Genomic DNA, 21,195 nt, shown 5'->3' on the forward strand with positions numbered 1-21,195 from the left:
CTCTGTCCCTTATTTTTCTATGAATATCAGTCATGACTCCTAATCCGTCTGTGCCCTTGTCTTATCCCCCCTTCCAGTTTCTTCTCTGTATGCTCTTACTCACAGGTGGTGATTTTTTGTTTTTTCATAGCTGGCTCTTTATGTTTCTTCTCTCTGGTGTATGAATACTGGCTTCTGTCCTTGCATGGGGGTATCATCTTGGTATGACCTGACTTATACACACTTATATACATGAAGGCAGGGGCACACACACATGCCTGCACACAGACAAAGGCAGGAAAGCGTGCACATGTATGCAATTATATGTTGTCAAGTTAGTAATTTCACAAAGAAGCTGAAAAGAACTCCCACAAGCTTGGCTGTCCTCAGAGGTGAAATGAATAGAGATAAAATGTCATTAAAAAGAAGTTCTTTCAGGTTGTCCTGAAACAAAATGTTCTGTGCAGGTAGTAGTCAGAATTGAGAGAATGAAGCCTTAAATGAACACTATTTGGAATGATGTCCATGACCACTGTCACTATCTCATGTCTGGCTCCCCATCGTCAAGCCTTTCATGCTGGGCAGACTTTCTCAGACCCCCTCCCTAGAGGCACGATGCAGCCAGACACCCACCTTGGCCCCAGTTCCCAGCCGACACGTCTGTGTTTTTTGGTGTCTGTCTCTATATGCGCATACATACAGTGTGTGTGTGTGTGTGTGGGCAGCAGCGTTCAGCGATGTTCTCACAGCCCAGCTGAGACTGACAGATGGAATCATTTCACACACAGACAGAGAGGCAGGATACAGGAAACCGGGGTGTGTTTAATAGTCCTGGTGCTGCTGTGGTTGGTATTAATCTAGGTCAGTGGCGTTCAGCTCACGGCGAATTGGCCTCTGGGGCAAGCTTGGCCTTTTTGTAACCCCATTTACTCCCTATTTTCTGTACTTACAGTCCAGTTGCCATATGTAGTTTACCATTATAAAGAACCTTACAAGATGTTTTTGGCTGTTTAGTGTTGGGCATATTACTACTGTACCTGCTTTAGTTGACCTTTTGTAATCAGAGCCCACTGGCTTTGTAGCAGGCCAGATGGCTCACACCAATTAAAGTCTCTCGACCTTGAAAAAATGCTCCAAGACGTTCAGCTCACAGCTTAGTAACTTACTTTCATTTTGTTCTAGTTATTTTAATGCGTACGAGACCGCTTACACTTTTGACAGCTGAGCTAAGCTCCTGGTGACAGTTTTTCTACTCAGACATACTGTTGCTAAGGCTGTGCATGGAACCACAAAACCTGAAATCATAAATGCTGTCAAGTATTCAAATGTTAGCATGAAACTGAACTTTTTTGGTTTTACAACAAAATCCAAAGTTTGATAAGATTAAACCAGGGTTCCAAAGTTTTAGGAGGCAGGAGAAATTACAGGGGAGAAACATTTTTATTGTTTTGTGGACCCAAGAACAGGATCCAGGAGTTGAACACAAACTGAGCTTTTAATGCTCTTAAATCTAGAGCAGGGGTCTCGAACTTAGCAAGACTCTACAGAACTTGACTGCATGCTAAGGTGGCACTTCAGCCATTTGATTCATGTTACAGCAGCTCATGAGTGAATGAACATGGTGCAATAAAAGTACTTTTAGAAGTACATTTTTCCAAATACTTACATTTACTTAAATTTACTTGAGTAGGGTTAGGGGTTGCTACTTCAGCATGCAGTCAACTTCTATACGATTGTTAATGACCTACTAATTTTATTCAGGTGTGTTGCAACAGGGACACATGGAAAAGTATCAGGACACCGACCCTCGAGGACTGGACTTCGAGACCCCTGATCTAGAGAATCACATGTCAGTGTGGATTGGTGCTCTGCAATGCATTAGCTAAGCAAGTCCAAAATCCAAAAAACCATCAAATATTCAGAAATTGCAAGGACTACAAATTCAGGAAATACAAGAAATACAGGACAAAGGAAGACTAACACAATATATACACAGGAGATAGAAAACAGAAGAAGAAACAGGTGGGGAAGCTGAACACAATCAAGACAACAAGCTGGGGAAATAAAGCAAAACAAAACAGAAGAAGAACAAACAGCTTCCAAAATAAAACAGGAAATAAAATAAATGGAAACAAAAGACATACAGAGATGAGACAGGAGGAGCACAATGAAAAAACACAAGATAACTAAATGAGAAAATCAGTAGTATTTAAAACTAGCATATACAGTACGTCTCAGGAAATAAGGATTCCATAAGGGAAAAAAACTACTTGTGGTATACCACTTGTACCCAACATTTACCAACATTTGTGTTAATTCTTGAGTAGAACTTCCAAAAGTGTCCAGAAATATGAAGGCCAGAGTTTGCTTTCATAAATTGACTTCAGGTTTTTTATGCAAACTCAAAATCCGAGAAAATACTGAACAGCATATTAAAACATTATAAAAATATAAAATTACGAAACTATGGGCTATCTCTGAATTTGGTTTACATTTATGTTTGATAATTTTATCTATTTTTAAAATCTGTTATTCTGAAGATGTAAAAAAATTTAAACACTAGTCAATGGATTTGACAGTATTTTAAGAAAGTTTAGGAAACTTAAGTAAGGATTTACATTTTTGTCTCATTACTTAGTTCTTTTAAAAAATGTGAGCATTTGCACTCTTGTCATGAACTAATCTTTACAGTTTAATTGATTTTTCAGTTGGTTCATATTCATCAGGTGCTCAGCAGTTAATTGGCAGAAAAAGACAGATCATCAAGTTCAACAATTAATATTACCAATGGCCAACATCACCACACAGAAGTGTTTTTTATTAGACTAAAATCATTCTGAAGAGGGACCACTGAAGTTGTGGAAAATGGTATTTGTGGTGTTGTTTTTTATTTGTCTCTGTATTTGAATTAAGTGATTAAACAATTATGTGTGTTTCGTTTTTATTTATAGTAAGACTGCAAGGATTGTTTGAAACATGATTCTGGCATTATTTATGATTAAACATCAAACATTATTTGATACAGGTCTAAATTTTTGTTTAGCTTTGACTTGGCGCTTAAGTCCTACAAATATTAATTACATTACTGTGCAATCTGAAGAAGAATTAGTGAACTTTTAGATGGTTTTGATGATCAGTTCACACCTAAGCAGGTTTTTTTCTGGCTTAGAACGGGTCTTTTGGGAGTTTTTGTAAGTTTTTTTTGGCACAAATCTATGCACTTTCTTGTGATGTAGGCCCATTTGAGAAACAAAAATGTCTATTGTAATCAGGCAAATGCAATTACACTACTTTGGCCCTTTGGCTCTGGCTAAATCCTCTTTAGGGTTGCCAAAAATCCAATATGTTGGAAAACCCCCGCTCAATTGGGCAAATCCAGTACAGTTTGTAAAACTGAAACAAACAGGGTGTGTTTACTCTTACTTTTTGAAAGAAAAAAAATAGAACTATTTGATTTAATTGGAAGAGAAAGTTGGGTATTAGCTCATGATGGCTCTTTTTTGGTGCCATGCAACTTATTAGACGGTATAACTCCCAACCTGGTTGCTCATGCTGCATCGTAACATTTCCTTAATTTCCTTTCATTATCATGTCTAGCATTCATCCCCAGGGAATTTGATCTCTTATGCTGACCTTGAAGAGAATCTGCCCCAAATTTCTAGTGTAATGCTCCTACATGTAAGAGTAGCACGCGCTTAGTTTAGCACCCAGGACTGGTCTTCGTCACTTGCAGAGATAGGACTGAGGTCACTGACATCATGTTGAATGAAAGCAGAATAGTATGATTTATTATCACAGTAAAAGCCTATTGCTAAAAAGGGGTTTATTGTGACAAAGCTCTTTACCTGTCAGCTTAAGTAATAGAAATTTAGGCAAGATTGTTTATGTGTGTGTGTGTTTTTACACGAAAAAGCGCTCGCTGAGTTGAGATCAGTAAATCCGCATATAGGCTGTCAGGCAATAGAGAAACAGCACCACAGCAGAATCATATTTAGAGATGTGTTTACAATGTCTTTTTTTATTTAATTCAGACGTGGACCCGCTTTGTTGAGTCTTGAGTAGTCTGTATAGTTTTGGGATGCTGTGTATAAATAAATGGCCAATTATGACAGTGGATATTTCATGCCAGACTTTGTTTATGTTCATTAGCTGTAAGGAACTAGAGAAAGGTGGTATGCAGGCTATGCTGAAAGCCTCGCTGGGTTAGGGTAACAGGCTACTGTGCACAATAATGTCACAGTTATGCGCTTCCTGGGTGACTTAAACGAATAGGCATTATTACAAAATTGTGCATTAGCCCAAGTCAGCAGTTAGTACTGCAGCGGTCTCATTTCATTTAGAGCTGCGAGGAGAAAACGACGGTGAGAATGTGAGAGGGAGGAGGGGGAGCCGGCGAAGGGGAGAAGATGGGGAAAATGGTTCAGAGAAAAGGCGATGTAAAGGAGAAATAGAAAATTAAAGGACGCTGACTGCCAGAGGCTGACAGGACATGCGAAAGGAGGTAAAAGGATACATGAAGAAGCCCAAAAATGGACGGACAGGCATTGGGGATTGTGATGATGATGGAGAGGCAGAAAGAGGAAGGCTGTAATTGCCAGTAACCGGTGTATTTAGACAGGGAGGAAGAAGAAGCCTGCCAGGAGAAGGGAGGTGTAAATCAGTGGTCTGAGTGACAGCTTTACGTGCCCCTCAGAGCCCCAACTATCCGATTAATGAGAGGAGAGAAACCTTAACTACCTCCGCCTCGCTGCCTCCTCTGTTTCTGCTACCTTGCACTTTCAGGGACATTAATCATAGACTCTTAAGGTGTAACTTTTGGTAGCTGGCACAGAAGTATTTCTCAAAATGTTGACTGTAGGATTTCCCTGTCCATTGATGTGCTGCATTAATGAGATTTAAAGTAGTTAGTGTCCAGAAATGGCATCTTGGGGATTCTTGGTTTCTAAACTACATTCATCCTTGAATGAACTGAAGAAGCGTATTTCCTAAATGTCACACTTTACCCTCAAAAGAATGAAGGCTTTGACTGGCAGATGTAGACACAAGGCTTCCATATGAAAGATTTAAAGAAAAGGAGATGAAAAAGAAAGAAAACTGACAGATCTTGAGATTATTGCTAGAGGAAAGAAATTTGAATGGTTTTTTTTAAGCTTTAGAAGGTTAAAAAAAAAGAAGTCTTTATAAGATTTATCTCAAGGCCACCAGGTCTCTCTTTAGCTTTTGTGAGTCTTTTACTGCATACCCATACTCGTGCAGCTCAATTCTTTTTTTGTGTGTACAGACTGTTCATCACCAAGTTCACATAGTTAAACTGGTTCACCGAGGTCAAGGGCTGGAAGCTTGGTTGATGAGCTAAAAAAAGGATACAGCTCTTTTTTTTTTCATGATGAGAACTCTCCCTTGTAGTAACTCCTTCTGAGATATTTAAGGCGTGCACGTGTTTTGTAGCTTTGCTTCATTCTGTGCCTTTTCACCTTCAGCCAAACCCACAGGTTTCTTAATCTGGAAAGAGGGCTCCTCTGAGAAATGGCCTCAGTCAGAAAAAGACCTCTGTCTATTTCACTTTCTCTTTACTCCGTCTGTGTATATAGTGGTATTGCCAACCTAAACAAGATCTCCTAGGCTGCAATTTTACGCACTTCTCTTCACAGAAATTCACAGAAAAAGTTTGAGCACGAGTAAACGAGATGTAACACCGAGAGAGATTTGTGTGTGAAGTGATAAAGTGGCTTTTTGTGCTTCTGAAATTTCTTGATGTCCACAGTGTCAGATTGAAAGGCGCTGTATAAATTCATAACCTCTTGATGATGCAACTGCTGCGACAAAGCAATGTAACTCCTGGCGAGGCACTCAAAAGATTTTATTGTGGCATTTTGATAAAGATTTTACTCTCTCTGCATTGTGCTTGGGAGCACATCTGTGGTGCACATCTGCCACCTCTCACAACCGTTAAAAAGCTATTAACTTTGAGCAAATCTCAGCTTGGCGCCTCATTTATTCACCGTTAAAGTGCATAAAAGAACTATTCTTTAAGTCCATCTTGCGAGTGGCATTTAAACTGCAGCTGAGTGCATTTTTGGGGTGCGTGTTTTTGAGGGTTCGACTCTTACTGTGTTACACTCCGCAGACATGTTGGAGATGGAGTTAGATCAGAACCTGTGTAGATTTCTTTTAGTTGAAATTGAAAACCTGTTCAAAATTCAGATACTGAGGACTGTGTGGTGGACGGCACATTGCAGGCCAAACTTATGAACCTATAGTATGTTATCCTAGATCAACGCCATCATCAGAACAACTCATTTTACATTGTGGACCACATAAGTCGGCCAGACAAGTGAAACTGTAGTAAATGAAAGAAACTTGTCAGCCTGACAAATTTACACAATTGTAAAATAATAAATGTTTCAATTAACAGAAAAGGTTCTTGTAGTTCATTGCGGGGAGTATCCTATAATTATAAATGAGAGAGTTTCTGTTAATTCACAGATAATGTCCGTTTTTTTCACTGTGGACCAACTGTATAAGACAGAAATTTCAGTAGTTGATCATTTATTTGTTTATCAATCAATTAATTAATTACAATAGTAAGGTATAAATGTCCATGGGAGAGCTCTTTATCCAGAGGAAAAGCTGTAAAACTTATTAAAATATGTTTAAAAGTCCAAAATTTATCCCCTCTTTCACATTTTTCAAAGTCGTCTAGTTCTGTAAGTCCTTTTGGGGTCTGATTCTCGCCCCTGGGCCTTATGTTTATTACTCCTGCTCTAGATTAACAGTATACACCTTCAAAATGGTCTCATCTAAGCATTATGGCATGTAGTCCAACAGTGCATGAAATGCATCCAGGTATAAAGGCAAGATGCAATTACAAAGTAACACTTGTGGACTGGCTATACTGCAGAAACTGTGCGCACTAAATGTCGTGTGTCTTTGTCATAAATCACACTGTAGCTCATAAAAGGCTGAAGTTTATATGTAGTTGTAGTAAATGTTTTTTCTGCCTGCGCAGTTAAGAAGTTACCAAGAATACTGTGAGGTTTGCATCACTCGACAGATCAAGCAACAGTTACTTTTGTCACACTCTAACTGGCTCACAGTCGCAGACTTGTGAACATGAGTACCTAAACACAGCTAACAGTCCTGTGTGTGTGTGTGTGTGTGTGTGTGTGTGTTGGGCAGAGTGAGCCCTCTTGTAGGCTGAGCCAGACAGTCTCAAGGGTTGTGTATTTCTGTTGTTTGCATATGTGTTGAGTGTGTGTGTGTGTGCGTGACTTTGTCCACTCTTTCTCTTCCTCTCATCCAACTCTGAGCACGTATTTTCTCTCAGGTCAATCCCCTTATTGTTAAGTTACATAACAGCACTTAGTGAAGTAACAATCTAGCGGTGACGGTGCTAAGGGCCGCAGGATAACTGTACTTCCTCTCTGGCACTCCTCTGACTGAGAGCTGTGCTTAAAGTTGTTGTTGACATTTCAACCCGCTTGGTGGAGTTGAAATGTTTCTTTTTTTTCTTTTGAAAATGGAGTGGATCTGTTTCTTACATGAGTCAAAATGTCTGGAATTAATTTATGGAAATGAAGTCATATTTACCACAGTTTGGGGTTTTTTGGTGAAAAAAATTGGAGCTCTCAAACTGCTGAGGAGGCCATTCCTGGAAGCCTGTGTGGTTTGCCATCCTGTCATTTGAGGCATGGGAATATAAATGTCATATTTGAAATGGTTTTTAAGGTGTAGATGATAGCAGCAGAGGTTTGGGGCTGCGTGATAAACTGAAAATAGTACTCTTGGTCATTGGTTGGTTAATGGTTTACTGGTTTTAATATTCAGTAATGTCCAAAAGTTTTGACCCATCCCTCATTTGTTTATATCTTTCTTCCAAGGAGCCAGGCGTTGTTGTAATTTTTAAACTGGTCTTGAGCAATAGTTCTCCAGGCTTTCTGAGGGGCTTTCAACAGTTTTCTTTAAACACTGGTTTCTTTTTCACTCGTTTTCAGCCAAATCCTTGCACCTGACCATTTCCAAAAGAATGCCTTTTGTTTGCTTGTTAAGCCACTTAAAAGTGATCATCCAGGCATAAAAAGCCATCTAATTCAAGGGATCAATCAGTATTCATGTCTGAATTGTGCCTTTAGTCACTTTGCTACTAGCAGATTGTCACAAAATCACGTCATTTATTTCCATTTTTTTTAGTTAAATATATGAAAAATGTCAAAGATAAAACAGGTTGATAGGCCAAAAATCCAATTTTTGGGAACAACAACGTGATTCCCAAAAAACTGTTTGCCAAAAGCAGTAGCTGAAAGTCATGTCTTTAAGGAAAAAAAGCACATTTAGCAAAGACCAGACACAGGACTTCAGAGATGCATCTGGCCTTTCAGCTGATCCATCTGCCTCATCAGAAATGCTGTTAATGGAAGGGTGGATGTCAGGAAACCATTCTTAAAGATAGAAATAGGGAGAAAAGACTGACGTATGCCACATTACAGAAGAACTCGACTGAAAATCGGTGGCAACATGTCTTAGGCAGTGATGAATCCAAACTGAAAATGTTTGGCTCAAATTGTCATCAGTATATACGCAGAAGGTCAGGAGAGAGATGCAGTGGGTGTCAACAGCCATCTGTAAAATACAGAGCAGTCATGATTTGGAGCTGCATTCCTGCCAGTGGTGTTGGCGATCTTGGTAAAATTGATGGTAGATCTTCAGATTTTAATCCAACATACAATATCATCTGGAGAGCCTCTGATTGGCTACAGGTTCATTTTTCAGCATGGCAACAATTAAAAAAAATGCCAATGCAGCAATTTCTCATGTCTGAAACAAGAAAAATAAAGAAACGGGGACGTTCAAGACTTCTGCACAGTATTCTATATAGACCTAAATTATATAGTATTCATATGTAAATAACCTTATGTATCACATCAAAAGAACCATATAAAAGCAATTTCTATTGATGTGGGATGTCTCACTGTTATACATGCATATAGCTGCCATGACAGCATCCACTGGTTAGCTGAATCTTAGTTGTTTGAAACTGAGTAGCTTTGACTGAATCCACACATTTAGTGATTCATAAGTCATTAGCCAATGAGCATTTCCTTTCTGAGTCCAGAAATAACTAACTTACAGCTGAACTTAATGTTTCAGTCAGTATGACTTAAAGTTGGTGGTTCGATCCCCATCTGCTCCAGTCTGTATGCCAAATATCCTTGGCCAAGATACTAACCCCATGTTGCTCTCCGATGCATCCATCAGAGTGTGAATGTTAGATAGAAAGTACTTACATAAAGCATAGAAAATGTGCTTGAATGAGAAAAAATACATCCATATTTTGTGCTGTCTATGATTGCATAATATAAGAAAAACAAGTGTGAACCCTATAATTCTATCAGCCTAATGCAGTTCGACAAAGTATAGTTTTAAATTAAAAATTAGAGTCTGATAGATGCCTTGGGTTGTTTATATTTACCTATTGCACATATAGTGGTACAGGCATATATAAAGTGCGAATACACATGTTTTTTTAATCATGCATGATGCACAAGTTTACTTGGAGTCTTTTAAAAATTGTACAGTATTGTATACGGTATACAATACTCGCAGCGCTGCAGCTCTTGTAGCACAGTCTGTTCTGCTTAACAGACATATGCAGAGTCTTCACTGTGAATTGCAAAGTAATTTGTGAAATGAATTCCTGAAAAGTTAATGAAATGTTAGCCTCTCCTTTTCAAAATAACTCCAGCATACAGTATGTATTTATATGTATGAATGACAGCCAGTATACATAATTTTACTGCTCTCTGAATATCTGCATTAGCATCGGCCTGCGATATTCATTATGCGTTATTAAAAATAAACGGAGAGCTCATTTGTTTCATCTTGTTTCTACACAAGCTTCTCTTTAAAAAGCTAGTTATACTAGATGTCACATCATTGTGATAGCATCATTTTCTTCCCATCATCACATTGTCTAAGCAACTCCGTGTAATTATACATCACTCCAAGTTGCTCTGTCTGCACCGGTCGCTGCATCATTACCGACATCTTCTTGTGTTACAGAGTTTGTCCACCAAGGCAGCCATCAGCAAAGTGAAGTCTGTATCAGGAGAGCTTATAATTAATGGCCAGATTCACTTGTGACCTATAGGGTTACTTCTTTTGCAGCACAGAATCAGAGATGCCCATGCATGTCTCCTCCGGTCTATTCATAGACGAGGCAGAGTGACTCCCCCGCCTCTGAGTGACTGTTTCCTGCTTTCACTCTTGCTCAATTACTTCTCCTCTGACTCCCACATGTGGGTCTCCAGCTCTTTGGCAGGGAGGCATATCTTGTGGAGGAGGCAAGCTGAAGCACAGCTGACTGGTGGGGCGAGCTGAACTGTGCTTGGGTTTAAAGAAAGACGCCAAACTGTGGCACCTCCTCCGGTGTTGCTTTTAAATTCCCTTTCACTGCAGTGCACTACACCTCCCCTCGCTCCCTCCCAACAACTGGCCAAATTAAAATGCACCATCAATTCATCACTCAGCCACATTGTTTAGCCCACCCCGCGCTCCACAAAAACACACCGGTTATAATTGCATTTAGAGCAAATATCGATATATCATCATGTAAATGGTAACGCGAGAGCCATTCTGAAAGTGTAGCACTCTAGGATTAGGCCCAGAGGCAAAAAATGGAAAGAAACAGAGAGCAGAGTTATAAAAGTGCTGACAGACATACAGTTAAAATGTAGGAGGATAGTGTCACGCTGTACTCATCCTGTTAGATGATGTTTTTCTAGTACTTTCTCTCCCACCTACCCCCTTTTATGTCTTTATTCTGCTGATACAACCTCCTCCTGTCTGCTGACTAACTGACCCACATTCCTCTGTGTGCCCTCAGTGTGTGTGTGTGTCTGTGTGCCTTCCTGTACCATCCTCTCTATCTTTGCCTGCCTGGCAAAAAAAAAAAACCTAAAAAAAAACTGTGCCGTGTCCCTCAGGCTTCAGCAGGAGCCAATTAGAAGAATGCTCTTTAGAGTAGCATCAGTCACTGAAGATAATGATTGCTAAAAAGACTCATTTATTTACTCACTCCCTGTTTTTCTGCTTGCTGCTGTGTTTTACTCAATTTGGAAAGCACGGGTTGCACAAGTGACATTTCTTAATTAATTTAAATAAAATGTGCTCTCTGGGACGAGGCTCCCTCTGGTGGAAAGACCAGCCTCTGCAAGGTAAATGAATAAACATAGTAAACGGAGCGATAATGAATTGCTTGATGACACTTCAGACAGTCCAGAAATCGTGATTGGAAGGTGTTAAGACTGTATTTAAAATCTATGGTAATCCCAAATAAAGGATTTGGCTAAAAGGCACCTAACTCTAAGCACTGGCTCTACATTTTATTGGCAGTTATATGCATGCACTGTGCTGCTTTGCATTGTTAAGTATTGTGTGCGAGGCGCTGCCTCCCAAGGGGACTGCTGATGCAAATTATCTTAACTCCAAGTATAGCGCATCACTTATCACGCTTACCCTGATATATGTGTGGTAGCTCACTAAAAATGTAAAAGTATAAATACTCTAAACAACCTAACTCCATCTAGACAGCCTTTCATTAATGATCTTTGTCACTGCTTTCTTGAATTTCAGGTGTAAAATATCAACTCTCTTAGCTTCTTTGGGATTTTAAGGACAAGAGGTAGGGTCAAAAATCAGGAGAGGAGAAGTCACTTCATCCACCAAGCTGTGACGAGATGGCTCTAATCGACAAGCATAAAGTGAAACGCCAGCGGCTGGACAGAATCTGTGAGGGTGAGTGTGGCGAACTTCTTCATTCTCTGTTTCTGTGTGTTTACATTTGAAATGCTGGCTATACATTCAAATATTGATTTTTATTTTGTTTTAGGTTGCAGGCGTTCTTGTGACTTTGAGTGGGCACATGTAACTTTTGAGTTTGTCTGAGTAATTCACTCTGAAGTTTCCACAAGTATTTAAGCTTTTTAGCCCGCTGCTACAAAATTCAGTGAAAAAGCCAGCGGGATCGTTTGCATAAGTGTGTTTGTGTGTGTCAAAAGGGAGCCTTGGGACCCGCCGATACTCCAAACTTCATCTTTGAAAGATGTCTAGCCCAGAAAAAAATGTGTGTGTGTGTGTGTGTGTGTGTGTGTTTGGGGCTTGAGTTCGATGTTTCCACATTGCTGGAAGAATGAAGTAGGGAGACTGTAATAAAGCGAAGCACTCCTCAGAGCCCTGGGATTTGGTGGAGTTGGAGTTGATTTGTGTGTTTAAGATGGAGAGAAGCACAAAACAAGAAACTTTTCTTTTCTGCATTTTGTCTTTTACTGAACAATCAACCGGCATCTGTCCAAACTCATCAGCTGCACCAACACTTTAGTGCCATACTCAGCACTTTGTCTTAGATCTACAAGCCATCGAGATAAATTTAGCACACAAAAAAAGTGTGTTTAAAAGCTGAATTACAAACTCATTAATTCATGATTTATTTGAAAAATGCGGGGATCTTACACCTCAACAACCTCGACAGTCAGATAAAACAAGCCTTGTGAATAATTTACAGGTTTATCGATTTATTGTTTAATCAAAGTAATTGATATTTATAAAAATGATTAGCTGCACCTCCTTGCTGTTTATTTATTACCCCTGAGAATTGCTAGATGTTTACCAGTGGCGTTTAAAGTATGAATGCAAATGTCCAGCATAACATTAACATAACATAACATTTTTTAACCTGCCAGCTCCCTGGTATAATGCAGGGGTGAGCAATATGGCCTCAACATTATACCATGATATTTCAAGGAAATTTGCAATAGTGGTATCTCTGAACAACACTTTATCTGTGATTGCAGCATTTATTAGTGTGAACAAAGTGAAGGATATTTTCCATCCTTCTTTTCCAGTAAGCTTGTGTCGTTGATGACAAACTACCTCATTTGAAGTGTAAATCTGTTGTGGTTCTAGGAGCAGCAGCATTATAGACAAGGGTGATGTAGCATAAGTTAAATGTAAGCAGACAAAGTAGCCTTGGCAGTTTTCCCTGGACATTTTCAGTAAAAGTATAAATAACTGCTTAACACTTTAACAATAACAATAACTAATGTTACTTGTAATTCTTGTAATTCTTCAAGAGCTTGCACCATATTGTCACATAATAAAACTTAAAGTGGAAAATATTTTCTGCCTGGGATGTTGTGCCTTGGGTTGATCTTTTTAACAAGTTATTCTCTTCTTCTTCCTGCACATCATCACCTGCTAGTGTCTGCTAATATAGTGTTTTTGACTGAAACAAGATTATTTTTTTGTGTGCAAATTTTGCAAAGTATTTGTTGGCTTTGTTGGAGGTTAGATTCATTTTTAGGGACTGAATCATCTATGGATGATTTGGCGCTATATAAATAAAATTGAATTGAATTGAATTGGAGGCTGACTTGCTGCTCTCTCGCTATCAGACATCTCTGGGCTTGTGTCGTTGTGCATGTTTGGGAATGTAAATGCATGGTGTTGTTATATCATTGATATCATGATGGGACACTTATCTATCCCATAAATGTTTTTTTATGTCTGTATAGTGGTGGATGTTAAGATATGGCATATCCCCAGTACAGAGTCCAGGGGATGACTGGCTCTGTGTTAAAATAGCACAGGTGAAATCATAGTAAGCGAGTGGGCTGCATGTGTCCTACAAGAGAGCAGACCCTCGGCTAAATCAAATAGAGTATTTCCAGTAGTGAGAACACGTCTGCCTCTCTGTACTACATGTGAAAAAGTGCAAATTTGACAATGTCCAGACCTGATTTTTCTAACCTCATCTGGAATTAATCTGAGAAAAAGAGCTGGATAGTCTGAATTGGACTGTCTATCAAATGAATGTAGTCTTGCAGTCAGTGAAAATTGTCTTTATTAAAAGCTGCCAAAAAACTATAAGCAAATATTTTTTGCATGCAAAAAAAAAAAGTAATTTTAGTCATTTGCATGATATTATGGTATTCTTGGACACCTTCAACGCGTCACATATAAACTTACTTTATTATTTCTAAGAAGAACCCACTAAGATTGGGAAACACTACTTAATAGATTTCTTAATGAATCCTTGATGCTCTCAGTTTCCACCCTCACAATGAGATCCACATGTGGCATCTCAAACCTCTCCAAACCACCAACCCTGCATGGAAACACATTTCCCCTCCTCTTTTTTTTAATGGAGAGTAATTACAGTGTGCTGTCTGTGGAGGCAATATCTTAAACAAATCCAAATCCAAATCCAGTTTATTTATATAGCACGTTTAAAACAAAAAGTTTGCCCAAAGTGCTGTACAGAAACACAGGGTAAAACACAGGATACAACCACTGACACTCACATAAAACATAATAAAACACATAAAAACCATATCAACTCAAGCCAGTCTGAACGCTATCGAAAAAAGGTGTGTTTTCAAAAGCATTTTAAAAACAGGAAACGAAGATGCCTGTCTAATATTTAAAGGCAGCGTATTCCAAAGTTTTGGGGCCATAACTGAAAAGGCTCGTTCTCCTCTACGTTTAAGTTCTATGTTCTATGATGCCATTAGCATCAAGAAACGTATTCAGTTGGGTAAAAATTATTTTTTCCAATAACTTTGAAAGGAATGGAAGTCTTGAAATAGGTCTAAAATTTGAGCAAACTAAAGGGTCAAGGCCATTTTTTTAAAATAAAGGGCTAACAATTGCATGTTTAAAACCATCAGGAACCACACTGGAAGTAATACTGCTATTTATAATAGCAAGGACTGAAGTTCCAATTGAAGGGAAAACCTCTTTAAAGAGCCATGCAGGGATCACATCCATGGGAGAACCAGAAGGTTTAATTTGACTAACCATCTCGTTAAGAAGTGTAATTGAGATGGGTTCAAACTGAACAGGGACTAAACGTGGATGGGTCATATGTAGGAGGTACTATTGCTGACCTGATGGACTCAACCTTGTTTACAAAAAAAGAAAGAAACTGATTACATCTATTAGCAGAGCCTTCCAGGGTGGCAGACTGGGGCACATTTAAAATAGAACTGATGGTCTTATAAAGTGCGCGGGGATTATGACAATTTGATGCAATCACCTGAGAAAAATGGCTGTTTTTCTCATTTTTCACTGTATTTTGATAGCATTTCCAACAGTCCTTTAACATTTCAAAAGAAACCTGCAATTTGTCCTTCTTCCACTTTCGCTCTGCTCTCCTGCGTTGACGTCTGACCGCTCAGGTGGCTTCATTTAACCAGGGCTGGGGAAAAAAATTCAGGGCGCCTGGTTTTTAATGGGGCCATAATGTTTAGGGTCTCAATACAGGTTTCTTGGAACTGCAAAAGCAGCTCATCCAGACTAAGTCCTAAACTAATTTCAGGGTCAATAAAAGCATTTTTTTCTATAAAAGTTGAGGAGAAGCGAGCATCAGTGGAAGAATTAAATATTCGACAGCACCTGGGTGGAGCACGAGCTTTAAACTCGTGCACAAGAGAAATGTCAAATAAAACAGGTTTGTGATCAGAAAACACGGAATCTCCAATTTCCAAATTAAAAACAGATAAACCGCACGATAACACCAGGTCAAGAGTGTGCCCCTGCTGGTGTGTAGGGCCTTGTACAGATGTACAAAGTTAAAAGACTGAATAAGATTTAAAAACTCCTGAGCAAGCAGTCCATCAGAGCAACAGACATGAATATTAAAATCACCAACTATTAAAATCCGATCATATTTAGGCACAATGTCAGCCAAGAAACATGAAAAGTCATTTAAAAAGTCTTTGTTAAACTTCAGTGGTCGGTAGATTACCGCACACACAACCGGTTGAAAACTTCCCAGTTCAAACATCAAAAGTTAAAAACTGGAGGGGGTAACCGGTACATGGAGTTGCTTGCAATTAAAGTTATTTTTAAAAACTGTCAATATTCCTCCTCCTCTACCTGATATCCTTGGAGCATTTAAAAATGAGCAGTCGGAGGGCAATATTTCAGAAATGAAGCTAGACTCACCCATTTTCATCCATGTCTCAGTCACAAAAAGGAGATCCAAACCATTTGAAGAAAAGAAATCGTTTATGACAAACGTTTTACTTGCTATGGACCGGGCATTTATTAAAGCCATCCTCGTTTGAGTTGGAGTCTGGGCAGAAGTTGTCTGTGAAGCCCAAGTTAATGGGCGCAAATTCACAAAGTTTATTCCACGACGCCCAAGACGTGAAAAGCACCGGCGAGCAGGCTCACGTCCACTCGAGCCTACGACAGGAACCAGACAAGGAGCAACATGATCCAGGAGACGCCTTGGGATGCGATGGAACAGATTATAATCCACTGGAACAGCCGCTAGAGAAAAAGTAAGGCAAGCTTTAAGCTTCACTAGCCGACTGGCACGTTTACTGCGGCGTCTGCGACAATGCGTTGAAGCAGGAAGCGCTCCGCGTAGCAGGTAAGCAGGAACATCAGCCAGGGATGGGGGATGCCCTGTTGTTTGTCCTTGCTGATTTGTCAGAAAATATTGAAGATCCAAAAGTTTTTGGCGTTCATATACCAGTCGCGAGTTGATTTGGGTGGCACAAATTGTAAAAAACAAAACAAACAAAAACAAAGTTGACATAGACAGACGGCAAGCCGCAGACACCGGCGCCATCTTTGTTCAATATATAACAGTGTTGTGTGAGCTGCCTTGTTTGTTCCACATTGTCAGCAGTGTCCATATCTGCACTACTTATCAACAATGAAGTCACTGCCAAAGATGAAGGGGGACTTTTTTTTTTCTACTGCAGTTAGTCATCACAGCTGCTCTTAAAAAAATCTGTAGAAGAGGGTGATTCACATCAGGGAAGTTAAAAGATCAGAGGGTGGTGAATCACGCTGCTTTCACGGTAGCATTAAATCTACTGAACCATATAAAAAGAGTATTTTAAAACCAGAGGCATGGGGTGTTCTACACCATAATGTCAAAGCCACCCACTATTATCTATAAACAGAGTGTTGGGACTGAGGCGTGAAATAGAAATCAAAGTTCATATCATGTGTATTGACAAAAATAAGAACGTTATGGAGTGATTGTGATTGCGTTGTTGTCGTGGGCTGCACTTGGCGAGACGGCAAGAGGAGCTTCTGTAATCTCCATTTATCTTCTGAGGATAACTGTGTCAATCCAATACTTGTTTCACAGCAGAGCGCATTGATTACATCTTTACTCATTGTGATGAGTGGCTAACTGAGCTGCGCCTGTGGCCTAAATCGAATTCGAAACGGCTGATCAAGTGTGGCTGTTTACTCCCATCAAAGGTAGTCACGGTGCTGGAATGTAGAATTTATTGGAACGGTGCGTGTTTTTCTGTTGAAGATATCCGATGTGATTCGCCGTCCAAAGATATTCGCATCGCAGTATAGAACAAATACTCGGATTTGAGATTTTGAAAACAGATGCTGTTCGGCTTTTTGCCTGATGAAGCACTTCTGACGGTTAATCAATAATCAGTTTGGGCTTTTCCGCAAGAAGTTGTCTTAGGAAAGTTGGTAAACTTCCCAGAACTGGAAACAATGTTGTCATTTGTTCAGTTGTATCAGTGGACAAAAGGCACTCATTAGATGCATGAAACAGCACCACTGCTCTTTTCCCTAATGCTTCAGTTTATTAATATTTAGAGCTTAAATGACCAGGTGTTTGGGGCAGCACAGTGGTGTGGTGGTTAGCACTGTCACCTCACAGCAGATTTGTATACACCAGTCTGCTGGGGCCTTTTGTGCCTACTTAGATTCCCTCTGGGTACTCCAGCTTTCTCCCCAGCAGTGACATGCATGTTAGGTTAATTGGTGATTCTGCATTGGCTCTAGGTGTGAATGTGAGCGTAAATGGTTTTCTCTCTGTGCTAGCACTATGATAGGCCCTGGCTGTTGCCTTATTATAGCTGGGATAAGCTCCAGCAGACCCGTGACCCTGATTTGGATAATCAGAAAAAGACCCGTGTTGATGCAGTAATCAAAAGACTGCACATTGAACAACGCTGAAATTCATGACTTTTAGTGGACATGACAGATTAAAATAAGTCACCAATTCCTCAGGAAGTCTTGTCAAGCATATTTTACGATGTATTTATTTATTTTATATTTTTTTTATGAGACTGTCTCATTGGTTCTCTTCTTTTGTGTGTCTTCTGTCCTGTCTTCTTCCCCCTACCCCAGCTCTTTGGTGCAGATGCCTGGTCCCACAGGAGGTTTCTTCCTGTTAAAAGGGAGTTTTTCTTTCCCATTGTCACCAGGGGCTTACTCACAGGGGGCTGTCTGATTGTTGGGCTTTTCTCTGTATTACTGTAGGGTCTTTGCCTTTCAATCAAAAGCGCCCTAAGGTGACAGTTGTTGTGATTTTGCGCCATATATTAATTGTGACAGCAGTGATCAATAATCTCTTGCAGTCGATTGTGCTCTTGTTTTGAAAGTTCAACCACAGCACTTTCTGTATCCTATTTCTCTACTGGGAAGCTCATCAGGCTACTATTGTGAGACTCATCTTGCAGTCCGACAAACTTCACGACCCGTTTCAGACTGCAGGTGACGGTACTCTTTGATTTGCTCTCTTTTCTGGGAGCTGGAGGGTCACTCCAACCAGGACCTGCAGCTGGTTGAGAACTGGTTCTTGTGCTGCTACAGTGTTATCTTACTGATGCTGCAGAGCAGCAGAAGGAGTACCCTCACAAACTTCATTTTAATGAGGTGCACTTTGAGTCAGTTCAAGTGATGAGAAACATACATTTAGTATGATTTATGCATGTATTAAAAAACAAATCATGGGTAGCACAGGCCTCCTGCTGAAGCGACAGCTTTCATTGATTTAGGACACTGGGGACTGGACTGAGATAGTGTGAGGGCCGGTTCCAGCCCCCGAGGCTTGTACTGTACTGTATCCCCCCTTGTATGAACTATGTAATGAATCTGTTGTTGTTGGGAGTTAAACAACAACAGAATCAAATTAATTTGTTGCACATGTATGACAATACTTTTAAAAACTGCACCAACCAATTACTGACTAATCAGCTAATTGTGGGAGTTTATTAAACTGTTAGCTAATCCATCATGAAAGTGAGTCCTAATTGATTACAGAGATGTTTCCGCTTGTTTCTCTTTTGTTTAGTTTTGATATCAGCTTCTAAAATGTATATAGTGCAAATGTTCCTCCTCTTTGTGGGTTTGATAAAGTGCCAAGAAGAGTGTAACCGCAATAAGGGAACTATGGCAAACATCTGTTGTGAGCATCAGTTCCCATACTCTCTCATTCCCCCTCCTTTTTCTAACTCTCTCCTCTCTCTGTCTCCTTCTGTCTGCTCCATCTGTGTACCCAGCATGCATTGGCTTGGGCAGCAATGCAAGTTGTTGCCATTGCTATTTAGCCAGAGCTAACTGACTGATCCAGGCAGAGACGGGGTGTGAATGGCGCTGCGATGTGAACTAGGTCGCAGCGACAGCATGTTCTTGAATGTTGATTTACAAGTTGAGAATCTGTGCTTGGACGCAAACACCACAAGGTGGGGTAGTGGAATTTGTCATGGCGACTCCAAGTGCTTTAGCTTGGAGTTAAATAAATATGTTAATGCCTGATAATGCATCTTGTTTTGTCATGTGTACAACGGGGAGAAATGTTTGAACAGAGAGTAGTAAATAATGTGGCCAGTCAAGCCGCTACACTGTAAAATTTTGCCCGTGAATTATTCATCTCCTCGCATTTAACGGACCTGCACGCTTTTTCATTATAACCAAACGCTTCAAATTAAACAGAGAGGAAAAGCAGGGACGTAGTGGGAAAAAAAGGGTGGAGTTGTCCTGATGTCATCCCCCCCCCACGCACACACACACACCCACCCCAGAGGGGGAGGGGGTGAGGTGCATGGGGCCTCTGTATCCTGAGCTTTTTAGCACACTCAGGGCTCTGCTACATATACCTTTTTGCTTTCAACCCTCCCTTGCCCCCCATTATCCACCCTACTCTCTCCATACTCTGGCATCCAGCTCTTGTGTGAAGTCATCGGAGTGGTGTCTGGGTCAGACCTCCCCCCGCCACCATCCCACCACCCTGCCTTTGGGCTTGTTCCAGGCTCCTCACCAAAATCCACGACCCCTTTATAGGCTTTATGGAGAGCAAAGGAGGGGTAGGGAGAACTGAGCGAGGGGAGCAGAAAAGCAAAGATACAAAAGTGTTATATTTGGAGGGAAAAACACTGTCATGTGTGATTTTGTTGTTATTGTCATTAGCATGTGACTTTGCTTGTTTGTTTTCTTACGTCTAGTGCCTCTATTTGGCTTTGTTTATGCTGGCATACAGCACTTTTGTTAAAAGTTGGAAATGGGCTCCTGGAAAAAATCAAATGCACTCCTCAGCTACGACAGGGAGTATTTAATGACTTGTGGCTTCCTTGGATCAGGCTAGGGACTGGATGAAGGATGGGCTGGAGAGGTGGGATGATGGGATGCACGCAATGGAGATGGATTATGTGTAGAGGGATCACAGTGTAACATAGCTGACATAGAGGAAATTCTGGAGAATTTGCGGGCTTCTGCTGCTGTGTGTGTATATGTAGCAGCAAAAATGGAAAAAATTGTGTGTCACTTATGAATTTTGCCCTGTGTATGATTGTCATTTAGATAAGTACCAGCTTCATTGTCATCTACCTCCATTTTACTGTCCATTCATTCCCCATGGAGTTGCCTTTAGAGACAAATAATCCCACTGGAATCACATATAAGCCAGTCATGTACATAATGTCTGTTAAGGCTGCATTGCAATTCATCTGACAGCATTATTCTTTGCAGCAGTGTTGGCATTGTAATCCCATTTCCAGTTAGTGCCTCCTGCCTCGCGCTCATGCATAAGTCAATGTGTGTTTAACATTCGAATCATGCCTTTGGTACGTGGCGTGTCACACTCTAGGAGACAGTTGTTTTTTATTCCTGTTATATTCACTTTGAGTTAGCGTGTGATTCCTATTCATGTATGCACGCCAGACCAAGGCCAAGGCTTTAGCAGCGGTCTGCGCGTGTGAATGAAAAGGAGCATTAATGAAGCACCGTGGCCGCTGCTGTCTGTGCTGCATGTCAGAAGAAGAGCAGAACAGGGTCAAAAAGCTGAGTGGGGATATGGGATTGCTCAAGCCAAATATCTGTGTGTGCGTGTGGAGAGACCTCAGATTTCTAAATCTGCTTGTTGCATGTAAACCTTCTGATTTGACA

General features: G+C 40.3%; 1 protein-coding gene across 1 annotated transcript in view; it reads left to right on the plus strand.

Annotated features, from left to right (window-relative positions):
• ctbp2a (C-terminal binding protein 2a) overlaps nt 1-21,195 on the plus strand; it is a 79,294-nt gene that overhangs the window by 12,168 nt on the left and 45,931 nt on the right. The window contains exon 2 of the mRNA XM_084947786.1: nt 11,611-11,772. Within this exon, the coding sequence (XP_084803912.1) occupies nt 11,715-11,772 (58 nt within the window). The 5' untranslated portion in view covers nt 11,611-11,714. The remainder of the gene's footprint in view (nt 1-11,610; nt 11,773-21,195) is intronic.

The sequence above is a fragment of the Perissodus microlepis genome, chromosome 13, assembly GCF_051167445.1.
Source record: "Perissodus microlepis isolate ML-2025 ecotype Zambia chromosome 13, ASM5116744v1, whole genome shotgun sequence".
NCBI lineage: Eukaryota > Metazoa > Chordata > Actinopteri > Cichliformes > Cichlidae > Perissodus > Perissodus microlepis.